Source organism: Chrysemys picta, chromosome 3 (genome assembly GCF_011386835.1).
Source record: "Chrysemys picta bellii isolate R12L10 chromosome 3, ASM1138683v2, whole genome shotgun sequence".
Lineage (NCBI taxonomy): Eukaryota > Metazoa > Chordata > Testudines > Emydidae > Chrysemys > Chrysemys picta.
The window spans coordinates 150125339-150151985 of NC_088793.1; the positions used below are offsets into that span (position 1 = coordinate 150125339).

Sequence of the window (26647 nt, forward strand, 5' to 3'; positions counted from 1 at the left end):
CCTCACACAAAGAAAACCGTGAAGCCAGGTTAAAGTTTCTACTCATGGAGGTGGCCTTGACCCCTCCATTTGAGCCAGGTTGGTCAGATTCAGCACCAAGTGCCTGAGTCCCAACACTGCTCACCATCCCCAGTGCCTAATAAGAGGCATAAAAAGCAGACTGACAAAAAGAGGAGATCCCTGGCACAGGGATAGAAGTAGACTGCGGTGGTAAAGCACTCCTCTGCTTTGGTACCACCGAAGATGGCATCATTGACTTCAGTGCCTAGGCACGTTCTGTTGAGTCTGTAACCAGAGGGAGCTCCTTCCACCTCTGTGGCATCACACCATACTGACACTGTCTCAGTACCAACCATGCTAGAGACGTTTGAGGCTGCCAGGAACCTCCTGACCCTGTCGGTGCCTGTACTGCTGGCAGTACAAGAGTTGATGCTATTGGTTCCAGTGCACACAGAAGAACCACCAGAATCACTACAGCACTCAGTACCATGTCAGCCTCACATACTCCTGACAGCTCGTCCTTTGGTACCACCAAAGGGAAAACCTGTGATGCCCGCTTTCCCTGAAGATTTCCCTCAGTCACCGGCACTGTCTGGAATAATGCCTCCAGGGCCAGTGGAAAGAGAATCATTGTCTTCCAAGTCAGAGGTCGGGTCCTACATTTCCTGTCCTCAGAGCCACGCTCACTACCCCTCCTCCAGAAGTTTCCACCCTTTCATGGATCTGGTCACAGGAGTACCATCAAGCGGTTGGCCAGGAGGTCACTGGGGGCCTATGCCTAGCCAGTGGCCTTTTGGAATTCAGGGGACTTTGAGCCCATTTCCAGATCCTATTCCAGGCACTCCTATTCAGTGTCATCGGAATGGTGTGTGCACCTACCCACCGGGTAGCATCTGTTCCTGACTCTGGTACCAGGCCAAGTACTGGACATCAAGAGCCAGCTCAACAGGACCCTGCAGATCAAGAAATGGAAGAAGAGCATCCACAGGCAATGCTGGCCTCCTCTTCCTCTTCCCTTAAAGAAGCAGTCTCGGGGGGGGGGGGGGACATGTCACCTTCCCCAGTTGACTATAAGGTGCACCAGGAATTGTTAGAGAGTTTCCTTAAGTCTATACTTACAGGTGGAGGAAGTAAAAGAATCCTCTCATTGCCTGGTTGATATTTTAGCTACTGCAGGTCCTTCAAAAATGGCCCTGCCTTTCAATGAGGCCATTATGGTCCCAGTTAAGGGTCTATGGCAGACCCCTGCAACCCTTTCCCCCACTTCAAAAAGGGCTGAGCACAAGTATTATGCACCTGCCCAAAGTTATGAGTTCCTTTACTCTCATCCCTTTACTCCTTTCTCCCTGGTAGTGTCTGCTGCCAATGAGAGAGAAAAAGCCTGAGGCATCTGGGCACAACCCTAAAATCAAAAGATTAAAAAAAGTTAGATGTGTTTGATAGGAAAGTTTGTTCTGTTGTGGGGTTGCAGCTCAGGAGTGCAAACCAGCATGCACTTTTGGGCAGGTATGACTTTAACGTATTGAACTCCATGCTAAAATTTAAAAACATGCCCCAAGAGGATGCTAGGCAGGAGTTCTCCTCACTAGTGGATTAGGGAAAATCAGTGGTAAGGGCCTCACTACAAGCTTCTGTGAGTGTGGTTGGCTCAGCAGCCAGGTTTATGGCTTTCACAGTGGCCATGTGTAGGAGCTCCTAGTTACAGTCCTCCAGGCTCCTGGCGAAGGTCCAACAGACTGGTCAGGACCATCATTTGGAGGGATCCTAGCTCCTTTCAGAGCAGACTGATGCTAAGCTCCATGGGATAAAGGCCATGAGGGCAATATTAAAGTCCCTTGGGTTGCACACCCCGTCCCCTTCGAGGAAGCAATTCAGGGCTCAGCAACCCCTTCAGTATTCTGCTCCAGCTGTACAAAAGGTCCTGCAGAAAAAGAATAGAGGTTATAGGCACAGACCACCTCCTGCTTCTACTTCTCCATCAATGCCTGCCCCTCCTAGACATCCAGTTTGTTCCAAGCAGGCATTTTGATGGGACACTCAAAGATGCCAAACCCCATTCTTCTTTTGTTTGGAAACCACCTTTCCCATTTCCTCAGTGCTTGGTCCCATATCATCACAGACTGTTGGATGTTAAGCATTGTAGAAGTAGGATACACCCTCCAGTTTATTTTTACCCCTCCTTCCCACTCTTCTTCCCAGTCCCTCTTCAGGGACACCTCACATGAAGAATTTCAGGTCCAGGAGGTTCAGTCTCTCCTTCAGGTGGGAGCCACAGAGGAGTTTCCACAGCATTAAGAGGGAAGGGTTTCTACTCCCATTATTTCCTAATCCCGAAAGCCAAGGGATGTCTCAGATCTATTTTAGACCTGTGTTGGCTCAACAACTATCTCAAAAAAAAAGTTTTGCATGGTCACCCTGGCATCCATTATTCCCTCTCCGGATCCTGGAGACTGATATGCCACCCATGATTTAAAAGATGCATACTTTCAAGTATCAATATACCAAGGGCATATTCATAGTGAAACAATTCATACCAGTTCATGGTGCTTCCGTTCGGCTTGTCTGCAGCTATTCGGGTGTTCACAAAACGTATGGTCGTGGTATCGGCATTCCTCAGGAGACTAGGAGTGCAGATCTACCCTTACGTGGATGACTGGCTAGTCATGACTCAGTCCAAACCCCAGGTTATATCCAGCGTGGCACTGTTACCACAAATCTCCAATTACAAGTGCAAGGCATCAAGCCAGCTAAAGTGGAGCACCCACAGAGGTAACCACCTCAAAGAACTCAGTTACTGCACAAGGTGAGTAACCTTCTCTTCAGTCATGGTTTCAGTGGTTGGATTGTATGAACCCATGTGCTTCACTATCACTGCTTACTTTCACTGTCACAAATATCCCCCTTCCTCAAACTTCACCAGAGCCTTTTTGCCTAACTTCCTGCTTTGCAGATCTAAGAAACCATATCCTGATGCAAACTCAGCCATCTAAGGAGCTGTTACAAGATCCTTGATTATTTCTTGTCAGAATCTGAATCTCTTAGAAAAAGATGGATTCAATAAGAATATTTACTGACTTCCCTTGAATCCCCCTTTGTCCCTCTAAAAATCCCACTGGGTTGTGTTTCCACAATCCCAAATCACAGGCCTATCATTTATTTTTCTCAGTACTAAAAAAGCATTAAACTACCATATAGACAATACTTGCAAAACTTCAAAATTTAATTGACTTGTTTTCTCTACATTTCCTGTATTTTAGGTGAAAGCCCGTTTAATAAAGATGGGACACCTTAATTCTATGAATATTTTTCTTCGTCAAGAAATTGACCGAATGCAAAAGGTTATTACAATACTCCGAAACAGTCTGAATGATCTTAAGTTAGCCATAGAAGGAACCATTATTATGAGTGAGGTGAGTATATGCATCTTTATCATAAAAAAGTACTCACTTTATAACTAACACATTTCAGCTGTTTCAGTTAATTCATATATTATTATTTTCACTTTTTCAGAATTTAAGAGATGCACTTGATAATATGTATGATGCTCGAATTCCTCAAATGTGGAAAAGGGTATCTTGGGATTCTTCAACGCTTGGATTCTGGTTTACTGAACTCCTGGAAAGAAATACTCAGTTCCATACCTGGATATTTGAAGGGAGACCAAATGTGTTTTGGATGACTGGATTCTTTAATCCACAAGGTAGGAACTGGCAGGATTTTGCTAATATTTATAGTACAGTGTATTATGTTTAATCACAATTTGATGCATTTCACTATATATGTCATTGAATGTAGTAGATGAAAATGATGAAATAATGAGAAGTAGTTGTTTTCTTCAATTCAGGAGTCTGGGTCATGGACCTAATGTAGCAAAAATTAATAACATAGTTTCTAAAGGAAATATATTTTTATTTCCTGTTTCCTTATGGATTGTAACCTTTCATCTAATTTTAAACTGCAAGTTGCAAGTACTGGAGAGTTGCATTCTGCTGCAACAGGTGATTTAGAAACTGCACAGTAGCAAAAACAGATATGAGCACATTGTGGGAACCGGTTTTGTACATTGTAGAGAGATGTTATTTGTTGGCTTGTTTTAACCAAGATCAGATTGGTTCATTATAGGTAGGAGGTGGAACCCTCTCTCTTTCATTCTATGCTACCAGTCTTACAATGTAAACTCTTTGTGTCAGGTAATATATTTTATTAATATACTCTCTGATTTGTAAAGTGCCACATACATTTGCAATATTACATAAACCATAGTAATGAAAACCTACTATGTAAATATTTCACCAGGGACAAATTTTTTCTTGACTTCTCAGTGGCTATTGGCACCTTCAACCACTTCATACATCTTGATATCCTGTCCTCTATTGGTCAGCTTCTTGCGAGGACATTGTTGCAAGCCTCACTAGATGTCACTGATACAGCTGCCCACTCCATCTCAACAGCAGCGGTGATGCAGGGGCTTCCTGGCTTTACCTTTCTGGCTTTCCAAGGGAGGTCCAGTTCACTGTGAAGGACCTTCCTTTTGAAGCATCCAAATTCTTTGCAGAAAAGACAGATGAATCCCTCCCTACACTAAAAAAATTCCAGAGCCATTTTGCATTCACTGGGAATTTACATGGCATTATGAACCCCAACAGAAAAGACAGTGATTACAAAAGCGTATACCAGCTGCCCCACATCACAGCCATCGGCATCTAAATACCAATTTTGGTGTGTTGGGTGAACCCCGAGTTCCCACACACACTTTTATTTGTTGCAACAACCCAAACATCTCCACCCCTTTGTTAACTGCCTTCCCAGTTTTGACGAAAAAGAGTAACAAATAACCACAGACAAGTGGGTACCGGAGATCATCATCTCCACAGGATATTCGATCCACTTTACCTATCTCTTTCCCTCCTGCCCACCCCTCTTCCCATCCCTCTTCAGGGACCCTTCTCACCTTTTACATCAGGAAACCAACTGTCTTCTGGACCTAGGTGCTATAGAACCAATATCCACTCAACAGAGAGGGAAGGGCTTCTATTTCAATTACTTCTTGATACCGAAAAAGATCAGCGGTTGGAGAACCATTCTGGGTCTAAGATCACTCAACAGATTTGTAAAGATACAATGCTTTACTTTACAATGGTTACTTTGGCAGCAATAATCCCATCTCTAGGCCAGGGGGACTAGTTCTTGGCCCAAGATGCTTACTTTGATATCACAATCCACCCATCCCACAGAAGGTTTCTAAGAAGCACTCTGAGACAAGACCACTTTCAGTACAAGGTGCTCCCATTCTGTCCATCATCTGCACCCAGAGTGTTCTCAGAGTGTTCTGTAGTAATGGAACACGTTCGCAAACAAGTAATTAAAATATTCCTATATCTAGGCGATTGCCTGCTCAAAGCATGCTCCTTTGATGATGATTTGAGGGCCACACAAAAATCTATCGACCTTTTCCTCCAACTGGGACTACAATTAAACATCCAAAAGTCCACATTAACTCCATTCATTCATAGAGGCCTACCCAGATACAGTAGAGGCCAAAGCTTTCCTTCCATCACACAGGTTCAGTACCTTAGCCAACTTAATCTCAACAGGTCAGACCAGCCCTCAGATCTTGGGGACACGTGGGACACGTGGCAATGAGCACCTTTATAATAAATCACATGAGACTCCACATGCGCTGCCTTCAGGGATGGCTCAGAACAGTGTACGAACAAGCACACACAGCTTAAACTTTTAGTGATGCCCTTGTCAGTCAAAACCTCCCTCGATTGGCAGAAAGACCCTCACAATGTCTTTGCAGGTGTTCCCTTCACTCAGCCAACCCCAATGTTAATATTGACAACAGATACATCCCTATTGGGATGGGGAGCTCACCTGGACACCCAGGCTATCTAAGGCAAATGGTCCCCACTTGAATCCACACTACATATCGATTTACTGGAACTCAGAGCAGTCAGGAATGCCTGTACACATTTCCTACCACTGATCAGGGGCAACATATAAAGATTATGGCAAACAACATTTTGTATGTTTTTACATAAACCACTAGGGAGGAGTGAGATCATCTTCCCTTTGTGCTGAGGCAGTGAAACTCTGGAATTGGTGCATCTGTTACCACAGCAACATCTCAGCAGCTTACCTCCTGGACATAGAGAACACTACAGTAGACACTTTCAGCAGGAAATTTCCCAGGATCATGAATGGAAAATAGACCCTTCCATTCTTCACAGCATATTTCTATGTTGGGGAGTCTCAAAGGTAGACTTATTTGCTGCAGCCAGAAACAAGAAGTGCTCCCAGTTCTGCTTCAGGGCCAGCCTGGGACATCACTCTCTTTGAGATACTTTTCTTCTACATTGGAACACAGGTCTCTTCTATGCCTTTCCACCAATTCCTCTAATATCCAAAGTCCTGCTCAAGACAAGAAAAGAAAGAGCCAGGGTTATACTTATAGCTCCCACATGTTCAAGACAAACATGGTTTCCATACCTTGGCTCAACTGGCGACTTACCTACCAATCACTCTCCAGCCTGTTCCTCATCTCCTCTCTCAGGATGCTGGCTGGATCCAGCACCCCAGCTGCAGGTTCTCCGACTCAAGGTGTGGCTCCTTGATAGTTCCAAAGCTAGGAAATGATCTGCTCTGAGAATGTAAAGATGGTGCTGCTACATAGCAGGAAACTAACTACTTATCACATGTATATTCAAAAGTAGAAGAGATCCCAACTCTGGTGTGACTCAAGACACATTACTTCTACATCCTCTCCATTACCGCTTGTGTTAGATTACATCCTAGAACTAAAAAGGTCAGGATTATTGCTAAACTCCATAAAAGTGCCTCTCACAGCTATCACCACCTTCCATCATAAGATAGATGGTTATTCTGTTTTGGTCCTCCTACAACAAGAAGGTTTCTCAAGGATATGAGTAACCTCTTCCCACAAATCTGGTGCCCTACTCTGGCATGGGACCTCAACCTTGTCCTGAGGTGTTTTATGAGGCCTCCCTCTGAACTCCTGGCCACCTGCTCTCTTCTACACCTCTCAACAAAAACTGCATGCCTAGTGGCCATTACATCTGCTCAGAGAGTGGGAGAGATAGGCGCTCTAATGGCAAAAACGAGGTTACATTACGACTGCACCCCAAGTTCCTACCAAAAATATCTTCAGACTTCCATATAAATCAGCTTATCCACCTTTCCGACTTTTTTTTCTGAAACCACACCAGGAAAAAAGGGAGGTGATTTTACACACACTCTATGTCAGGAGAGCATTAGCCTTCTATTTGGATATGAGTAAACCCTTCAGGAAATCTCCCAGACTATTTCTCTCCATTGCCGACAGATCGAAGGGATCCTCAATCTCTAAACAAAAACTGCATTACCCATTGCTATTATACTCATGACCTTCAACCTCCCTCTAGAGTTTGAACTCACTCCACAAGATCTCTCTCCACTTCCATAGCCTTTTTCAAGGACGTTCCAGTCGCAGAAATATGCAGAACAGTGACTTGGACTTCTGCTCATACATTTGCTGAACATTATGCAGTCACTCACAACTCAGCTTCCGATGCCATATTTGGCTCCACTGTTTTATCCTCAATCCTAGACTTGATTCTGAAGCCCCACCTCTCTATTAGGGGCCCTGCTGCAGTCCCCTAGAGTGGAGAGCACCCATAGGGACACTACTCGAAGAAGAAAAGGTTACTCACCTTGTGCAGTAACTGTGGTTTTGCAAATTGTGTGTTCCTAGGCATGCTCCACTACCTGCCCTCCTCCCGTCTGCTTCAGAGTTATTACCAATGAGATCTGTGATAGAGAAGGAACTCAGGGTGGATTGCCTGCACAGCGCTATCTAGCCCTGATGAAGGGCATGAGACTGTGAGAGCACATGTGCAGGCCAAATGGATACTGCTCCCTAAAATCTCCAATCTGAGGCACAGGGGGTGCGAATACACCTAGAGTGGAGCACCCGTAGGGACACACATCTCAAAGAACCACAGTTACTGCACAAGGTGAGTAACCTTTTCTTCTGTCTAGGTAATCTTATCCATTCTCACAGGTTTGACTGCTATCTCTAAGCCAGTGATTCACAAATCTATTTTTCTATACTGTTGACCTTTTCTTCCTTTATTCTGGCTGCATTTCAGCGTGCCAGTATGACATCTCCATGTAGTTGTCTCACTGGCAGTATAAACCAAACATGGCTAAAACTCAGCTCTTCATCTTTCCTCCCAAACCTTCCCCTGTTCTTCCATTTTTAGTAACCTTTGACAACACTGCCATCCTCTCAGGAACTCAGGGCAATAATTTTGATATAGTTTTTTACTCCCCTTTCTCCAGGCCATATCCAACTCTTGTAGCCTTTTCTGCTGCCCAACATCTCCCACAATTCTGATAAATATGAACTATTCTCCTCCTGTCTGCCGTTTCTGGAGGTAGTTCAAAGCTACTGCACAGCTTGTGCTAGCCATACTCTCTCCTCCTGCTTGCTGCCAGATCTTCTGCTTCCAGGGCAGCAGTCAAGTGGTGATTTGCTTCACTCCTGTCCTTTTGTTTTAGATTTTTTATTTTTAACCATTTTTCAGGCAGTTAAAGTGTTTGTATTTATTTTCAAGCCTCCCAGCCTCCTCCTGGGCTGGGATCTGAAGAGTCCGAAGCCTCCGGCTTTCTCTGCCCCCTTTCAGGGATGGTAGAGCAAGTACTGGATTCTGAGCAGCTTGCTGGTCACAGCTATCCAGAGCCTCCACTGCAGCACCTCCTAGCTGAGATTATCTGCCCCCTTTCAAACAGGCAGAGCAGCCATGCAAGCACTGGGCAAAATCCAAAAGGTGCTCTGTATATGAGGTAGCTTTTGGAGGCTTGGTAGAAAGTAAAAAATGCCCATCCTACATCTAGCCTGCTGACCCTATCTCTGCTAGGGCACAGGGCTCTGAGTCAGGTAGGCATGTTGGGTCCCTTTCCACCCAAAAAGACGCAACTCAACAACAGAAAAACCTGACCAGGAGACACAGAGCACAACAGGGAGCGGCTCTGCGGATGAGTAGGACTTCATAAGTCCATTCATGGGGTAAGTCCTTGAGCAACAAATGACCATAAAGATAAGTCCTTTTCTGTGCTACCAGTCCCCACCACAAGTCCTAAAGTGAGTCCTACAATCCCTGGGGAGAGAAGCAAGGCTCCTACAAAGCTCCCCTTCCTCGCACTGTGTACCGAGGGATTTTCATGATACTCTGGCGTACATTATGTAAAACCCAGAGACTCTCCAGGTCCCAAAAGGTAAAAGCCAATATGCCCTTTGCAAGGTAGGGATTACTATTGTTAATAAACAAGTGGGGGTGGAAATTGGGATTAGACACCCTTCTCTTTTGCCTTCTCCCCCGGGGGACTGTTTGCTGGGGCTTTTCTCCTCCACAGAATCTCTTAGTGCTCTGTACCAAACTCACTGCCCCTCCCCCACCCTGCAGCATGTATGGGCATGCAGAGAAGTCTATCTCTTGGGCAGTCATGCCTCAGGCTGCAGCCTAATGGAATTTGTGCCTATCTGGCTTTCAGCCCAAGGAAAGGGGCTCAGATTTGAGGCAGCAGCAGAATGGGAATTGTGACTTCAAATCATCAGCCACAAACTCTTGCTCTGCCAGGGAAAGGCAGGAAAGGGTCTGTCCCTTCCCGCTCCACATTAAAACCTTTAGCACTTCAAGTAGCCTGTGACAAGAACAGAGGCACATGAGGATTCACTCTCCAAAAAGCGGCACCATTTTGGGATTACAGAGGGGTAAGAGAAAAATCCCTTCCTGTGTTCAATATAATCCTGATTTACTGAGTAAAGCTCCAAGTGGTACCAGGTTGCTCCTATACCACTTACTTGGGTGCTGGCCTGCCTGGGAGAGCAGGCAGGAAGCCTTTCAGGCTCCTGGGGACAGCTAACCAGCTATTTTCACAGTTGAGGTGTGTGTACCCCATGCCAGGATGAAGGGCTAGGGGAAGAAGTACCACACATGAATTTAAAAAAACCCAACCAACTACAGGACTTTTCCAGAACAGGATGTCAGTCGGTGGCTTTCAAAAAACTCATTAATATTAGAAAATATCTTCCTCTTGAAGCTTTATTAGATACATGTTTTCCTGTTGATACTTCCTTTGGGGGCATCTTAAGATCCAAATGAGGACACCTGATTAAACTGATTAACCTGAGTAAAATGTTTATATAAAAAAAAAAGAAATTCCATAAATTTTGTGAGCCTAAGGTTCGTGCAGCAGTAGTTCCACCAGTGAAAGACATATTCACACCTTCAGAAGGGGACTTCCTTCCAAAAGAGCCCATAGACCATAAGAGTGATGATACACTGCACAGCAATTTCAAAGCCACAGCCATCCCTGTTTAGACGGAAAGTATTTTCATATATTTAATAGGAAAGCCTTCTTCATGGTAAACAAGCAGCTCATCTTCTAAGGGTATGATCCTTGCTTGGAGTGAGATGTTGCAGGTCCTTTCTTGGTCAGAGCCTTGATATGATTTGTGATGAGCAATGGATTCTAACTTGGTAGCTACAAGGATGTCATGTTACACCTGTGATAGTGCATCCAGACTTAGAGCTGAGAGCTATTGATGGAAACATTAGATAAATTAATAGCTGAGACTACAGAGAGGCTTCAACTCTCTCACTGTCAAAGCCATCACAGCAGTCCATTGGTTGCTATCAACACCCAGAGTATCCAAGAAGGGACTAAGTACACCTGGGACTGGAGACGGACACTTTGGTGACAAAGATCTACCCATCACTAGACAGATTCCAGAAGATACAGGATCTAATATCAATGCTGGACAGGTGAATGAAGCCAACCATAGCTCAATATCTTTAGACATTAGTCCTTCTGGTCTCGTGCATATGAGTCTCCCCATGGGTAAGGTCACATATCATGTGTCTCTCGGCCTTTCTTTGGAGAGTGTGGGACTGTGAGGAGCTGCACTTGCCGGTGGTACCAAATCATGATTAGGTGGATGATTCTCCTCCATCTCTAGAGTCCTCTGTGGATGGTGGCCCTGACACAGTGGTGGTCTCTTTTCCAGTAGACAGTAACTCAGCCCTCTGGCCAGGTCACCAGTTGAGTCTGCCCTCTTCTGGTAGCGGGGGGATAACAGTCCAACAAAATATGTAAGTCCAACATCCCCCACAAAACAGCCTTCAGCCTACATACAGGGCTCTAGGGGCTGCACACCCTTGTCTCAGAGCTTACAATGTCTCTATCCCCCTTAGCTCAGGGGGTAGAGATTTGTGCCCCCTTTGCAGGAGGTGAATTGGTAGGGGAGCCCAGGCCATCCCTTCCAACTGGGCTCCAACCCAGGAGCCCTATGAGAGGCAGCAATATCAAACACTCAGGAGTGCTTCAGAACTGCCTCCTTTGGTCACTTCCTACCACTTACCCACCCAGTCCAGGTTGTGGTCAGAAAGCCTCGCAAATGATCCACCAGACAACGGAGTGAAGGGTTCCCTAGGACTTAGGGAAAGGCTGGTCCTCCCCTAGGGGCTGGGGTAGCTGTTGCCTGTAGAATTCTCTCCTGCAGCCAGGGCTTCAGCTGGGCCCTTTCTCAGGAACTCCCAAGGTAGTTCCTATCCTGTCTGCCCCCTTCTGAGCTATCTGGCTCTCTTTTAAGCTCCTCCTCCAACTGGAGCAACTCTGCAAGTGTGGCGGGGTGGAGCCACATGGGCCCAAAACTGCTCCTTTACTCTTTCTATTCCAGTGTAGGGTTTATATAGCCCATCACAGGGACCATTCCCTGGAACGCATGCAACACCAGGTGCTGGTTCCCAACCAGATGTTGGATCTCCTAAGATGATGGACAGTTCCACAGAATGTCCCATATGCGTTCCAGGTCTGCAGGTTGTCACAACATACACCAATCTGAAAGAATGGGGAGAACTTCTGTGACCAAGAACAATGTTGAATATCTGGAGCTCCAGGAAGGGAACTGCAGCATCAAGTTCTTGGAGCTCTCAGCTGTCAAACTAACTCTGCTAAGATTCCTGAACTACCTACAGGGCAATCCCATCTTGGTCCAACCAGACATGTCCATGGTTGGATATATAAACAATCAAGGGGGAACAAGGAGCATAACTCTACATGCAGAAACCATGGAGACAATGGAATGGGTAAACAAGACTCTCCCTTCCCTAAAGGCAAGACACATAAAGAGAGAGCAGAAACAAAAGGCAGACTGGCTCAGCAGATGCAAAGTCAACTACTTGGCATAATGCCTAAACCAGGAAGTGTTTACTTTGATCTCACAGATGTTCAGTCTCCCCTGTCAACCTTCTTTGCCAATTGAAAGAATACAAAATGGCTAGAAGTCTTCACCTGGGAAACAAACCCCATAGGGACAAATGCTCCGTTACACAGATGGCTGCAAGGCTTGCTATATGCCTTCCTGCCCTTCCCTCTCCTAGGGAAGATGATCCAATATAAGGTGAGAAAAAGCAAGAGTGATAGTGCTAGCTTTGTACTGGCCAAGGAGACCCTGGTTCTCTTATCCAATAGAGTTCAAGCTGGAACCACAATTAGATGATGATACCAGACATGTTTTTTCCAAGGCCCATTCCTCCATTCAGTCTCAGATTGTCTGGCTATTGAAAGAAAAGTGTTAGTTGCACTTGGCCTATCTTCCAAAGTGATCAGGATTCTCCTCTCATCGAGGGGAGTTTCCATGCTAAAAACCTATGGACCAAGTTCAGTTTGTGGTGCCAAGAGAACAACACTGATCCAAGGGATCCTGGAATTCTGGCCACTCTGGACTTTCTTCGGGAAGGTGCAGATAAAGGCCTTCAGTCCAGCACCATAGCACACCAGGTATTAGCCCTAAGTAGTGTAGGTCTTTGCTTCTTGGTAGAATCCTCAGGTATCCAGATTTCTCAGAGCAATCAGACTGGCCAGACCATTAGTCAGACTGATATTCCCTAAGTGGGACCTACCACTGGTGTTGAAAGTTGTAACCACCCATCCCTTTGACCCTATGACTTCCTTCATTCTGCCCATGGAAACAGTACCCAGCCAAAAAGCAGTGTTGCACCCTAAATATCAAAAAAGCACTAAAGACTTACATCAAGCATAACAAAATCCACAAGGAAATCGGGCTCCTTGTTCATTTCCTTTCATCCTGAGGTGCCAAGGATTTAAAGAATCCAAGCTGTCCAAAGATGCTGTCATTTGAATAGGAGATCCATCAGGTTAATGACCCATGATTGCTCTTAACTGTTTGTCATTTATCAACACCTCTAGGAATCCGGGTTGTTTTTCAATAGATCTGTATAGCTCTTGTGCTGTCTAAGAGTAAATTGTGCATGTTTAGAAATTCCATTGTAGAATCTGTATGTTATTTGCGTATGCTGTCCAATAGCCCCCAAAGAGGGAAATAGTAAACCAAAGGGTCCATAGCTTTGGTGGAACTCTGTGAACATGCAACAGCTACTGCGGAGGCTTGAGAGAGTTGGCACTAGTTTCAGGACATAGGCAGATCGTCACTGTCAAGAGGGGTGTCAAACGTAGGGTCTGTACCTGAAGTGTGTGCCTAAAGGCCCAGAGCCAGTTCCTAAATTCTGCCTACCCCCAGCAAACCAAGAGCAGATGAGACCCCACATTTGGGTCCAGTCCAGTAGCCTCGGGAGTGTCCACTACCTTTTTGTTAGTTCTTTTGCTCAAGTGAGTTACACTAAATCCTGTGGCTTGACTTTTCAGGATTCCTGACAGCAATGAGACAAGAAGCAACTCGAGCACATAAAGGCTGGGCGTTAGATACAGTTACAATACATAATGAAGTTTTAAAGCAATCTAAAGAAGAAATCACAACACCCCCTGCTGTATGTATGACATATGAAGATATTTTTATATTAAATTCTGTATTTAATATATATTTTTTCATAATTAAGGCATTTCAAATTGCTAGAAGAAAAGTTGACACTGTATTCACCTCACAGTTTTTACCCATTTTAGAAGTTAAATACAAATTACAGAAAATGTGAGGATTCTTACTTTCTCTTTTGCAACTTATGAAAATAAGGCATTAAAGAAATATTCAGATATTCACACTAAGCTATACTATCTTTTGGGTTCTGTGTTGAACTGAAATAGAAAATATCTGTGCTATTTGCTAAAAAGTGGGATAAAGATGCACCTATCAAAATGTATCCATTCTTCAGCCATGGAATAATTATGGCATATATTTTTACCATTTATGTAAAGTACTTCAGAATGAATGTTAGGTAGTATCTTCTATTTGGTGAACTCACTTACTCAACTAACTAATCTCCACTCATTTCAATCACATTATTCTCTGAAGATTTTTCAAGTTATTTAATGTTAAATTATAAATTCAATTTTTTTCTTATTGCAGATCCTTCTAACTATAATACACAGGCTTATTTTGAGAGGCTTAAATTAATTATTCATATTATAAGTTAAACCAGATACCATATATGCATAACATATCTGCTCCCTCTCCACACAGGAAGGGGTTTATATTTACGGACTGTACTTGGATGGCGCAGGCTGGGACAGACGTAATAGTAAACTCACTGAACCTACACCAAAGATTCTCTTCACAATACTCCCTGTGGTGCACATATTTGCTGTTAACACAATTGGTCCCAAGGATCCCAAACTCTATGTTTGTCCTATTTACAAGAAACCCAGGCGGACGGATCTGACCTACATCACTGTGATCTATTTAAGGACAGTCGTATCTCCAGATCACTGGATACTGAGAGGAGTGGCGCTCCTGTGTGACATCAAGTAAACCCCGTCCTTCAGACTATGACAGAAACTTTATAGACTATGGCACATGTAACCAGTTATCAATATCCTAAGCTGCCTTTTTTCTAATGGTTTAATATTTTGCCCTTTGTCCATTATATTAAATCTTTCAATATGAATAATTTAAATGCAAGTTCTAAGAATGATTCCTTTCTCCCTCAGTCTAAAGAAGTTATTGTACTGGTAATGGAAATTATTATTTCACTGGTGATGTTTTTAAGGTCAAGTATCTCAGTAACTGTAACATTTGAGAGTTTGCATAACAATACTTAAAAGCAAAGTAAAGATTGATTTAAATAATAAAATTAGTGGAAGATGTTATTAAAAAGAAAAACATGCCGTTGTTTTCTCATTATTTCTGCTTCCTGCTATTCATATCTGGTTTCAGTGAGATTAGAAGAAAACAGATTGCAATACAAAACATTACAAAATGAAGCTTTATTTTACTCCAGATACAAGTTTTAAAAGCAACACTGGACAGTGAATCGTAAATTTGAATATTAAACATAACACTTTTCTGTCTAACCTTGAGAGAACTTGATCCATACTTTCATGGTTCATTGCACAGTGCTAGACAATGTAGATGTAGCAAAACTGCACTCTGAATGTTAGTAAGCGATCCCCAGGCATTTCCCTTTGAGCCATTGGATGGCTCTATGTATTTTGCCACCCCAAGCACGGCAGTCAGGCGGCTTTCGGCGGCACACCTGCGGGAGGTCTGCTGGTAATGCGGATTCGGCGGCATGCCTGCGGGAAGTCCGCCGGTCCCACGGCTTTGGCGTAACCCGCTGCCAAATTGCCGCTAAAGCCGCGGGACCAGCGGACCTCCCGCAGGCATGCTGCCGAAGGCTGCCTGACTGCCGCCCTCCTAGCGACCGGCAGGCCTCCCCTCGCGGCTTGCCGCCTCAGGCATGCACTTGGTGCGCTGGTCCCTGGAACTGCCCCGGTGAGCAATATGTCCTGTATTCAGTTTACTAATATATGTGTTGAGAAAAAAGGAGTCCTGATATGTGTAGAAAGAAACCTGGAAGAATCAGAGTAGAGTGCTGACTGGTTTAGTGTCAGTGCTACTGTAACTGAAATACTTGGCCAAATTATGTAGAGCTACTATTACTGCCCTTCCTCCATCCCAGTTTAACACTTTGCAGGTGCATAGACCAGAATTCTTGGAGTGCAGATCATAGTGTTCCCTACACTGCCTGGTGTACATACATGAGTGCAGTTAGCACTGAGCAAAAAGACAATCAAGATGTCCAATCTAACCAACCCATTTAATAACCCAAGCAGATTTGTGCTTGCCTGTAAGACTTTATTTTGGCTTACACAGCTTCATTCATCTTTGACAAATGTGCTATATCTCTTCCCTATAGAATTCAGAGGCAATCCGCTGTTATTGCTGGGGGCTCTAGGACTAAGTCCCACCTCTCATAGCAAGCCACCAAAAGTTCTGCCTGCAGTAGTGGAATCTTCCAGCAGTTCAATTTCTCTGGACCAGTTTGTTTTATCATATTAATTTTTGGAGGTTGACAATGGCAATCTCATTTCAGCTTCTGGTTTCTCTCTTCCTCCACTCAGCTGAGGAATCACCAGAGAACTTAGACTCTAATCTTCTGTGCCCTCTAGTATAACACCTCTTTTGTAGGCTCCCTATGCCCCACCCCTGCAGTGGCAATGTAGTCCTACAAGCACTGAACCAAATCCAAGACATGCAGTTGTTTTCTCATTATTTCTGCTTCCTGCTATCTATTTTATCTACTTTAAGGCAGATTTTCAGGAGCTTCTGAGGATGAGCTATGCCCTGTCTGCTGCTAGTCAGCCACCTTTGCTTTGTCACGACATAAGTCTTTGAATCCAACTGGCATGTTGGGGCCTTGTCCCTCAAAAAAGCCATGATTCTGCTGGGAAAGCTGAATCAGAGGAACCAGGATTCCCAAGGAGAGGACCCTACACAGCCTGTTGGGGGGTAAAGTTTGCAAAACTCCATAAATTCCAGGTCTAAAAAGGCAAAAGCAAGGATCCCCTTCTTAAGGGGCTGTTATGTGATTTTATTCAGCTAGTAATGTAAAAATCAGATTTTAAATAATTTCTTCTTTGCCTTCCCACCCAGGAGGGCTGTTTGCTGGGTGTTTTCTCTGTACAGGGACTTTCTCTCGGTACTATCAGGTTCTCTGCCTCTCCACAACCGGCAGCATGTCTGGAACATCAAACTGTCATCAAACACACACAGTCTATTGAGGACTGTTGTGCTAGCCATAGTAACCACAGGTGATGCAATTGCACCAGACATCAAGCTGTGAAGTTCCCAGATCTGGCTCAATCCTGCAAATCCATGAATCTCTGGGTTACCTGGGAGAGTGGTGCCAGGTAAGTTCAGGGCGTGCAAACCTTTGCACATCAATGTAGAGTTTGAGGACACAGTATACTAGGGTGTTCGTCTCTATTTTAGCGACATGGCCAAAGAGCATGTAACACCACTTTTGAGTATAATGAGCAACTGAAGAAAGGTCAGATCTCTGCAAGACTGAAATTTTGCACAAAGTGAAACCACTTTCTGCTTAGAATTTGGTACTGACAGCACCGGTGGAATGCCTCTAGCCGCTCCAAGTCTCCCTGTAAGAAAGGGTCCAGGTTTCTGATCCATGTAGCAATACAGGTAGTACACAAGTTTGAATGATCCTGAACTTTGTCACAGCACAAAGATATTTTTGCATCATCACTTCCTGCTTGAAGTCCATGTCTTACTTATGGGCATCAAAGAAGCACTCCAATTTAATGACTGCTATCTGTGAAGACAAGGCTGATTCAAAGCAGTCTGTTTGTCTGCACCCATGTCTATAGCCTAGATGAACCTACTATAAAGTGGGTGTGATGTTTGTCCATCATTATCGATGAAGACCTCAACAACTCATTCTTTCGATGACCGGGCTCTGTGCGTCCGAAGATGACTGATCAGTCCGATTCGGGTGTGGAAGGTCCTGTCACATGTCGGGCAGACATGTAATAGCACTGTCGATGATGTACGAGCAGCTCTGGACTTGCGCAGTGCACGCTTTTTTTCAGCCTCAGCAATACGCCTCGCCTCAAAGGTATTACTGCCTGTGTGAATGAGGCTGTGCCATGCTGAACGGTTCAGTGTGAAGGTTTCCCATGTGGCGGTGTTGATCTCGAAGGACTTCAAAGAGTCTTCAGCGTGTCCTTGAACCGCTTCTTTTGTCCTCCATGGGAGCGCTTTCCCTGAGTGAGTTCTCTGTAGAAGAGCTGTTTAGGAATGCGTTCATCTGACATTCTCACAACATGTCTGGCCCACCTGGTCTGGGCTCTCATCAGCAACGTGAACTGACGGCAGACTGGCTCTAGTAAGGACATCAGTATCGGGCACTTTGTCCTGCCATCTGATTTTTAGAAGCTTTCGCAGACAGGAAATGTGGAAGTGATTGAGCCTTCATGCATGACTCCGATAGACAGTCCACGTCTCGCAGGCGTACAGCAGAGTTGGAAACACCACTGCTCGGTAGACCTTCAGCTTTGTTGGTAGGCTGATCCCTCGACGTTCCCAAACATTGGAGCGCAATCAGCCAAATGCAGAGCTGGCTTTAGCAATTCTGCAGTTTACTTCATCATCGATTGACACTGCTCGGGAAAGGGTACTGCCCAGGTACGTGAAGTGGTCCACTGTCTGAAGTCTCTGTCCATTTACAGTGATGGACGGTTCTGAGTACGGAGCGTGGGGAGCTGGCTGGTGCAAGACCTCAGTCTTCTTGATGTTAATGGTGAGACCGAAGTTTTTGCATGCAGTTGAAAACTTGTCCATACTGGCTTGCATTTCTGGCTCTGTACTAGCATTCAGATCACAATCATTGGCAAAGAGAAAGTCTCAAAGTACAGTTTCCTTCACCTTGGTGATGGCACGCAGTCGCCTCAGATTGAATAGTTTCCCGTCAGTTCTATATTTCAGGCCTACTCCTTCAGTGCAGTGTTGAAAGGCATCAGTCAAAGTGGCAAAGAATATCATGCTGAACAAAGTGGGTGCTAAAACACACCCTTGCTTGATGCTGTTGGTGACTGGGAAGGCCTCAGATGTTTCACCGTCATCCAGGACACGAGCCATCATACCGTGATGAAATTGACGTACCATTCGTATAAATCTGTCTGGACAGCCAAATTTCGACATGATCCTCCACAGGCCCTGACGACTGACAGAGTCAAATGCTTTCGTGGGGTCCACAAAAGTTGTGTAGAGTTCACGATTCTGCTCTTGACATTTCTCCTGTAGCTGACGCACAGCGAAGATCATGTCAATAGTCCCACATCCCTTGTGGAAGCCACACTGTGATTCTGGCAGTAAGCCCTTCTCCAGGTGAGTGATCAATCGGTTCAACAGAACTCGTGCAAGAACTTTCCCCGCTGTAGGAAGCAGCGAGATTCCACGGTGATTGTTGCATACCTGGTGATTGCCCTTTCTCTTATAGAGGTGCAAGATGGACACGTCTCTAAATTCTTGTGGAATGGTTCCCTGCTTCCAGAAGGACTGAAACAGCTCAGTGAGTTTCCGTAGCAGCACGGGTCCACCGACTTTGTACACCTCTGCTAGTATGGCATCTGACCCTGGGGCGTTGCCACTTGACAGCTGATTGATAGCTTTCTTCACTTCGTCCTCTTCTGGTGAAGCATCCATGGAGTCATTGACTGCAACCTGGGGCATCTTGTCAATGGCCTCATCATTGATGACTGAGGGGCGATTGAGAATTGCTTCAAAGTGTTCAGCCCATCTCTGGAGAATCTGCATCTTCTCTGTAAGGAGCACAGTACCATCAGAGTTCAGGAGGGGAAAGCTCCCAGAAGACTGTGGACCATAGAGTGTGTTGAGGGCCTCATAAAACTACTTATAGTCATTCCTGTCCGCGTATGCCTGTATTTCATCTGCTTTGGCGCTCAGCCACAAGTCACGCATTTTGCACAGTTGGTTCTGTACTGTTCTCTGAGATTTGATAAAGGCGATCTTCTTTGCCGCCGAGGATGGATCGTTTTGATATGCACGATGCAGGCAGTGCTTCTCAGCAAGTATGGCCTGGATTTCTGCATCATTTTCATCAAACCAGTCTTGCCGCCTGCATGTGGAGGGCCCCAATACCTTCGATGCAGCTGTATGGACAGTGTTGCGGAATCGCTCCCAGTCTTTCTCAGTATCATCCTCAATACGAAGATCAGCAAGCTCATTCTCTAGGTCTTCTGCTAGATTTTCAGTGATGCGGCTGTTCTTCAGCTTCGACACGTTGATCCTTTTGAGAGCCTTACAGCCTTGTGGTTGTCTCTTCGGCATAATACGGAGCTTCATTTTGGATACTATGAGCCTATGATCCGTCCAACAGTCAGCGCCACACATAGCTTTTGTAACCCTGACATCTTGTCTGTCCCTTCTCCTGATGGTGACATAATTGATCAAATGCCAGTGCTTAGAACGGGGATGCATCCATGAAGTCCTGTTACGGGTAGGAAGGCGGAAGACCGTATTGCTGATCAGAATGTCATGTGCTGCACAAGTTTTCAGCAGTAACAGGCCATTGCTGTTACACTTTCCCACTCCATTTTTCCCGATGACTCCTTCCCAGGCTGCGGCACCGCATCCGACTCTTGCGTTGAAATCGCCAAGCAGAATCAGCTTGTCTGTGCGGTGTACTGACGATAGCAGAGTATCTAGTTCTTCGTAGAATTTATCCTTCACATCCTCTGGGTTGGTCATTGTAGGAGCATATGCGCTGATCAAAGTAGCTTGTTTTCCTTTTTGAAGCGGAAGCTGCATTGTCATGAGCCGGTCATTCATACCCTTGGGGGAACTGGCAAGTTTCCGAACAAGATGATTCTTGATGGTGAAGCCAACTCCGGATTCGCGACACTCATCACTGCTGCAGCCACTCCAGAAGAATGTATAGCCACCGCCTGACTCGGATAGCTGTCTTTCATTAGCAAGGTGAGTTTCGCTAAAGGCTGCAATGTCAATGTTGTAGCGTGCGAGCTCTCTAGCGACAAGTGCTGTTCTTCTCTCTGGTCTGTCTGCCGTGATGTTGTCCAGTAACGTGCGCACATTCCATGTGCCAATAGTGATCGGTGTCACTCTAAGTTTTGTTTTTGTTTTTGTTCGACCACTTTTATGGGTTCCCCACCAGCCGTGGTATGCTGGCCAGGGTAAGGTGAAGCAGGCAATGTTTAGGGCACCTTTTCTAGCCCCCTCCTCGTTCTACGGAGGTGAGCAGTGCAATCCTGAATAGGGCTGCTCAGTCGCTCAAGAAGATGCTGAGCTCCACTGCTGCTTCGGTCAGTGAGGAACGACCATTATGCCTGAGCCGCCTATGTGCAGGTCCGCGGCTACAGCTCCCAGTGTATCCACACCGTTGCTTCGTCGCTCGCCCATCGCCACAGGACTTGATATGATGTAATATGATATGATATGATGTGGAGACTTGCGCGTGAATTGGATTAAAGTGAGGGAGAGTTGCGCAACGTCAGCCTCACTCTCTCTTCCCAGTTCCTATCTGTATCCAGTGGCAGGACAGAAGTCGAGACGGCTGGAGATAGGACAGGGTGCAGTGGATGACCAGGACGCCTACGTGTCTTGTCGTGCTCTTAAGCGTTCCACAACGCTTGCTGTGTTGTCAGGGTATTTGGGGTTGTCAGGGAGGGGTAGTACCTCTGATGGGGGAGCAGTCGTACTCCTAGGAGTAGCTCATCCACTTTGGTCCCCACTTGACACCCAGCTCTCACCTGTGGCTCCAAGTAGCTGTCAGCATGCGACAGCGGCCACACCCCGGAGACTGTCTTGACTGGCGGGTTAAACCAGGTGAGGGTAGCCGATGAGTATGAGACTCTCGGTGAGTTAGGGCCTGTCTACCCATTGCATGCAAAGGCTGGAACCGGCTGACTGAGGCAACCTGGTTCAAAAGTGGGTGCATAACTGGCTGGAAAAGCATGCTCAGAGAGTAGTTATCAATGGTTCACAATCAAGCTGGAAGAGCATATTGAGTGGGCTCCCACAAGGATCTGTCTTGGGTCCAGTTCTGTCCAATATGTTAATAAACGGTTTGGATAATGGCATAGAGAGTATACTTATAAAGTTTGCAGATGATATTAAACTGGGAGGGGTTGCAAGTGCTTTGGAAGACAGGATTAGAATTCACAATGATCTTGAGAAACTGGAGAAATGGTCTGAAATAAATAGGATGAAAATCAATAAGGACAAATACATGCGATGCATGGCTAGAAGGGGTTAAACAGCTTGCAGGCTGAATGACCCAAAGCCCACCTTTAAAGTCATGTTAGAAAGGTATGCAAATGATAATTAGGGCCATTCATGCTAAATAGGCTAGACTTTTGAAATGCAAACCTATATTGCTAGAAATAATACTAATTGTGTGTATCTTAGATGCTACCCGTAAACAGACAGTTCCTGTCTGTCATTATAACTATTGATTCAGAGATCAAAAGGGAATATTAACATTTGGATGAATCCTGGGTAAAATAATGTCATTGTCTATATGTCTCTTTGAAGTTTGTAATAGACTGCCTAATGGATAAATTACCCTATGTTAATTTGTGTAACTAATTACTGGTGTTGTTTAGAAAGCAAAAGATTACATCAAAAGCCTATTGTTTAACCAGGACTGTGTGGTCAAGTGGATGCTAGAACACTGTATAATAAGACCCTTGGGTTCTGATTCTGACATCTCAGATCTGCTTAGGCTTCATCGGGGAAGTTTGAGTCGCAAGACTGAGGTCCCATTTATGCTGGTATGGCCTGAATATGATATTTGGACATTGGACTATAACCCATGAACTATTTCTGAAAGAACTCTTTGCAACTACAAAGCTCACCATCTATGCTATGAATCTGCACCTCAATGAATTGAACTCATGTCTGTATGTATATTGATATTTTAACCATACTCTCTCTCCCTTTTTTGTTTTTTAATAAATTTTAGTTTAGTTAATAAGAATTGGCTGTAGCGTGTATTTGGGTAAGATCTGAAACATTCATTAACCTGGGAGGTAATGTGTCCGATCCTTTGGGATTGGTAGAACCTTGTCTTTTATATGATGAAATAAGATTTACAGAAATTTTCATCATATTTGATGTGGGTACCTGGATGGAGGCCTGAGGCTGGATCACTTTAAGGGAACTGTGTTGTTTGGACTGCTGAGTAACCAGCAAGATAATAAAGAAGCTGTTTTATGCTGGCTTGGTAAATCTAAGTACTGGAATATCCACCAGCTTTATGGGGATTGTCTGCCCCATTCTTTCCAGTTCACCCTAATTGAGTGACCACAGCTGGCTCCTCACTAGGACCCTGGTCACAGCAGATACCAGGTATTGGAGTGTTTTATAGGTTTGGAAGCACTATTGTGGCTGGCCTGCAATGAGGGACAGGGTTTAGTCCTGGAGCCTCCCAGCACCAACATTGGACTGCCTCCAAATTCCACAAGGAAGAGACAGCTCATTTATGCTGAAACAGACAAGAAGGTATTAACAGAAAGGACAATTATGGTAAGAATTTTTCCAAAAAGTGGTGAAAGCATGTTGTTTCCTGTTTTCTTCTGTGATTGTCCATAGCTTTTAATAAGTTTCCATAAATACATTTAAGCATAAGAGTGGCTGTGGTCCAATATCCAGATTATCTTTAGCATCCAAACCCTCCAGGATAGGAGTGAATGCATTTTTCAAAGTAAGATGACTAAAAAATATTTTTAACAATTTCCTTGTTTCTAAGACAAGGAAATATGAGCTTCATGCTGAAATTAAATATTTCCTTTGAGCTAAACCTTGTCTTCTATATTGCCATTGCACAGGATAAGTTTCCCAATGTCCACAGGCTACAACACCAGACACAGCCATTCACATTCATTATATAATTTACAAAAGTGTAATATAAAACCTTTATACTCATTTCTTTTCTGTCATCAAGAAATGCATGGCCCAAAGAGTACAACCCATATTGTCTGACAGTTGCCATTTGAAATTCTAAACCATCCATCTCACATGAGTACCATTCATTCATCCCTTTGACATATAGAACACTTAACATATTGCCAGTCCTCTAGAACTTGAGCTGCAAATGATCAACTAATCATTCTCGTTCATTCTAAAGTCTGAAACAAGGTTTCTGTGCTCCAGATTATAAAAAAAACCAGGATGATTTCAACTCCTGCACTGCTACAGTGTGTAGCAGCTGATATGAGAACATTTCATCCAAGGATAATATTCTCCACTAAGTGGCTGTATAACTTTATAACTAATAATTCCATTGATAGTTAGGAATATTAAAAAGAAGAACAGGAGTAGTTGTGGCACCTTAGAATATAGAATGGAACATATATGCATCTATATGCATCCGAAGAAGTGGGCTGTAGTCCACGAAAGCTTATGCTCTAATAAATTTGTTAGTCTCTAAGGTGCCACAAGTACTCCTGTTCTTCTTTTTGCGGATACAGACTAACACGGCTGCTACTCTGAAACTAGGAATATTAAGATAAGGAGTAATGAGATTTCATGCTTCATGGTATAATGCCATCATGACCAGGATCAGAAAGAAATCCCCCCTCCCACCTTAATGCATTACACAGTTGTCCAGTTGCTTTAAGGGTTTGCGCTTTCCTTTGCCATGTGAGATATGTGTGAGGCAGGGTCGGGAATTTAGGAGTGACATAGGAGACAGGAATCATCACTTAGAGGGTTTATTATAATCCTTATGTATTTATTACAGCTGGATTTTAAAAACATAAACATTTTTATCTCCGGTGTTTTTATCTGCAAGTGTCATGAATGCTATATAAATAATAGATACCCAAAATAATATGTTGCTAGCTAAGTCTTAGTCCCCAAAACTCCAACGTTTGGACTGAAATTCAGACAATTTGGTTGCCAAAGTGAGCTCTTCAACTGTGAAAAACTGTAACAACATCCCCTGGAGCACTCCATGGCCCAAAGAAAACAGTGGCACCTGGACCTCCTTTCTAAAAGCCAATGGGCTTGTAATAATATTAATAATAATAATAATTGTAGTTTACTGATTCTATGGGCCACTTATTGTATAGTATTGTTATGAGCTACATTTTTCATGCAGATGTACATAAAGATTTGGCTCTGCTGAACTTGTCTCACTTAACAAAATATCAGTAAGAACCAGACAGTCTCCCAAACACCCAAACCTAGTAATGATGATTCAACAGTAAAATCCTTCTGCTTCAGTTGCTAAATATATATTTCAGTTCTCTACATTATTGAATAGCTTCAGTAATGTGCCCCAAATCATAGGCCATGGCTCCCACATTAGGTGTAACAGCATTTAGGGAGCTTTGAGAGAACTCCGCATCATGGGCAGCGGGTGAACCCCTGCTTTGGGGAGGCTAGCCTGCTGGCCCACCCTTCTGCCCAAGGCGCCGCCCACCCACACCGGAGCCCCAAAACCCCCTTCCCACCCTGTAAAAGGAGAAGCCCTGACTCTGAGGGGTCCCCGCAACCAGAGGAGCCCCGGCGCGCCCACCCCAGACACATTGGGCTGATCCGCAGCCGCCAGCCCCCCCCCCGGACCACCCCCCCAAGTGCCAGGCCGAGTCACCCGCCCCCCTGCCCTTGACACCCTCCCTCCCCCACCAGAGTTGGGCCGAGCCGTTGGCCTCCTCGAGCACCGGGCCGAGCTGCTGGCCTCCCCCAGAGCCAGGCAAGGCTGAGCCGCCGGCCTCTCCTGGTGCCAGGCCGAACTGCCAGCCTCCTCCAGCGCTGGGCAAGGCCGAGCCGCCAGCATCCCTGAGCGCCGGCCTCCCCCTGCGCCAGGCCAAGCTGCCGGCTCCCCCGGCTCCCTGGTATCTGTTGGACCAAGCCACTGGTCCCCTAGCACCAGCTCCTCCTGCCCCTGAAGGCCCTCCCCCCGCCGCACTGCCAGCCCCAGCACCTGGCCGAGCCTGCTCAGTCCACTGGTCACTGGCTTTCCACATCCCTCCTCACTCCCCCAACCCGAGTAGGAGAGATGCGGCGAGCAGTGGGGGTGGGGAGTGGAGTGGAGGAAGCAGTGGGGGTCTCAGGGAAGGGCCGGGGCCACCAGGGCCTAGGTGTTCAGCGGCGGGTTGGCAACAGCGCCAAGGAGGGCAATTATACTCACCGCCCATGCTCTGCATGTAGTTCTAGTTGTCTCTGCAAGGAATGAATTGAGCTGAAATTCACAATCATATGATACTGCTACAGATGCCAATTATAGAGCATGAGATTTTTCTTAATATCAATATTAAATCAGCTTCATCTGAAAGCACCAAACAGCTAACACTATTTAAGGCACCTAGGCTACACTTTTAGAGCCACTGCTTGGGACAGCAACTCCCTCACCCCCAAATTAAATCTTTTGGATCTAGATGGCCTGCAGCTTTGCACTCTGCAACTTCAGAAGTATGGATTGTGGGGTTGCGGTGGGGGTGGGGGTGGGGTGGAGGTGTGGGGGGGAGGGAAGGGATGTAGTTTAAGAGTTTGATTATCCATTTGTACTGCGGTAATACAGTGGTTCTCAACCAGGGGTATAGCCCACTTCCACCTTAACTGAATTAGCTCGTTAGCACTGACCCCCCACTTGGTAAGGCAACTCCCATCTTTTTCTGTGCTGTGTATTTATACCTGCCTCTGTATTTTGCACTCCATGCATCTGATGAAGTGGGTTTTAGCCATGAAAGCTTATGCCCAAATAAATGTGTTAGTCTCTAAGGTGCCACAAGAACTCCTTGTTGTTTTTGCTGATATAGACTAACACGGCTACCACTCTGAAACCTGTCACCAATCTTTTTAATCTCTCCTCATACAGAAGCTGTT

General features: G+C 45.1%; 1 protein-coding gene across 1 annotated transcript in view; it reads left to right on the forward strand.

Annotated features, from left to right (window-relative positions):
* DNAH8 (dynein axonemal heavy chain 8) overlaps window positions 1–15139 on the forward strand; it is a 595636-nt gene extending 580497 nt beyond the window's left edge. Inside the window, exons 91-94 of the mRNA XM_065589982.1 lie at window positions 3258–3410; window positions 3511–3700; window positions 13732–13853; window positions 14501–15139. Of these exons, the coding sequence (XP_065446054.1) occupies window positions 3258–3410; window positions 3511–3700; window positions 13732–13853; window positions 14501–14788 (753 nt within the window). The 3' untranslated portion in view covers window positions 14789–15139. The remainder of the gene's footprint in view (window positions 1–3257; window positions 3411–3510; window positions 3701–13731; window positions 13854–14500) is intronic.
* Window positions 15140–26647: the final 11508 nt, after the last annotated feature.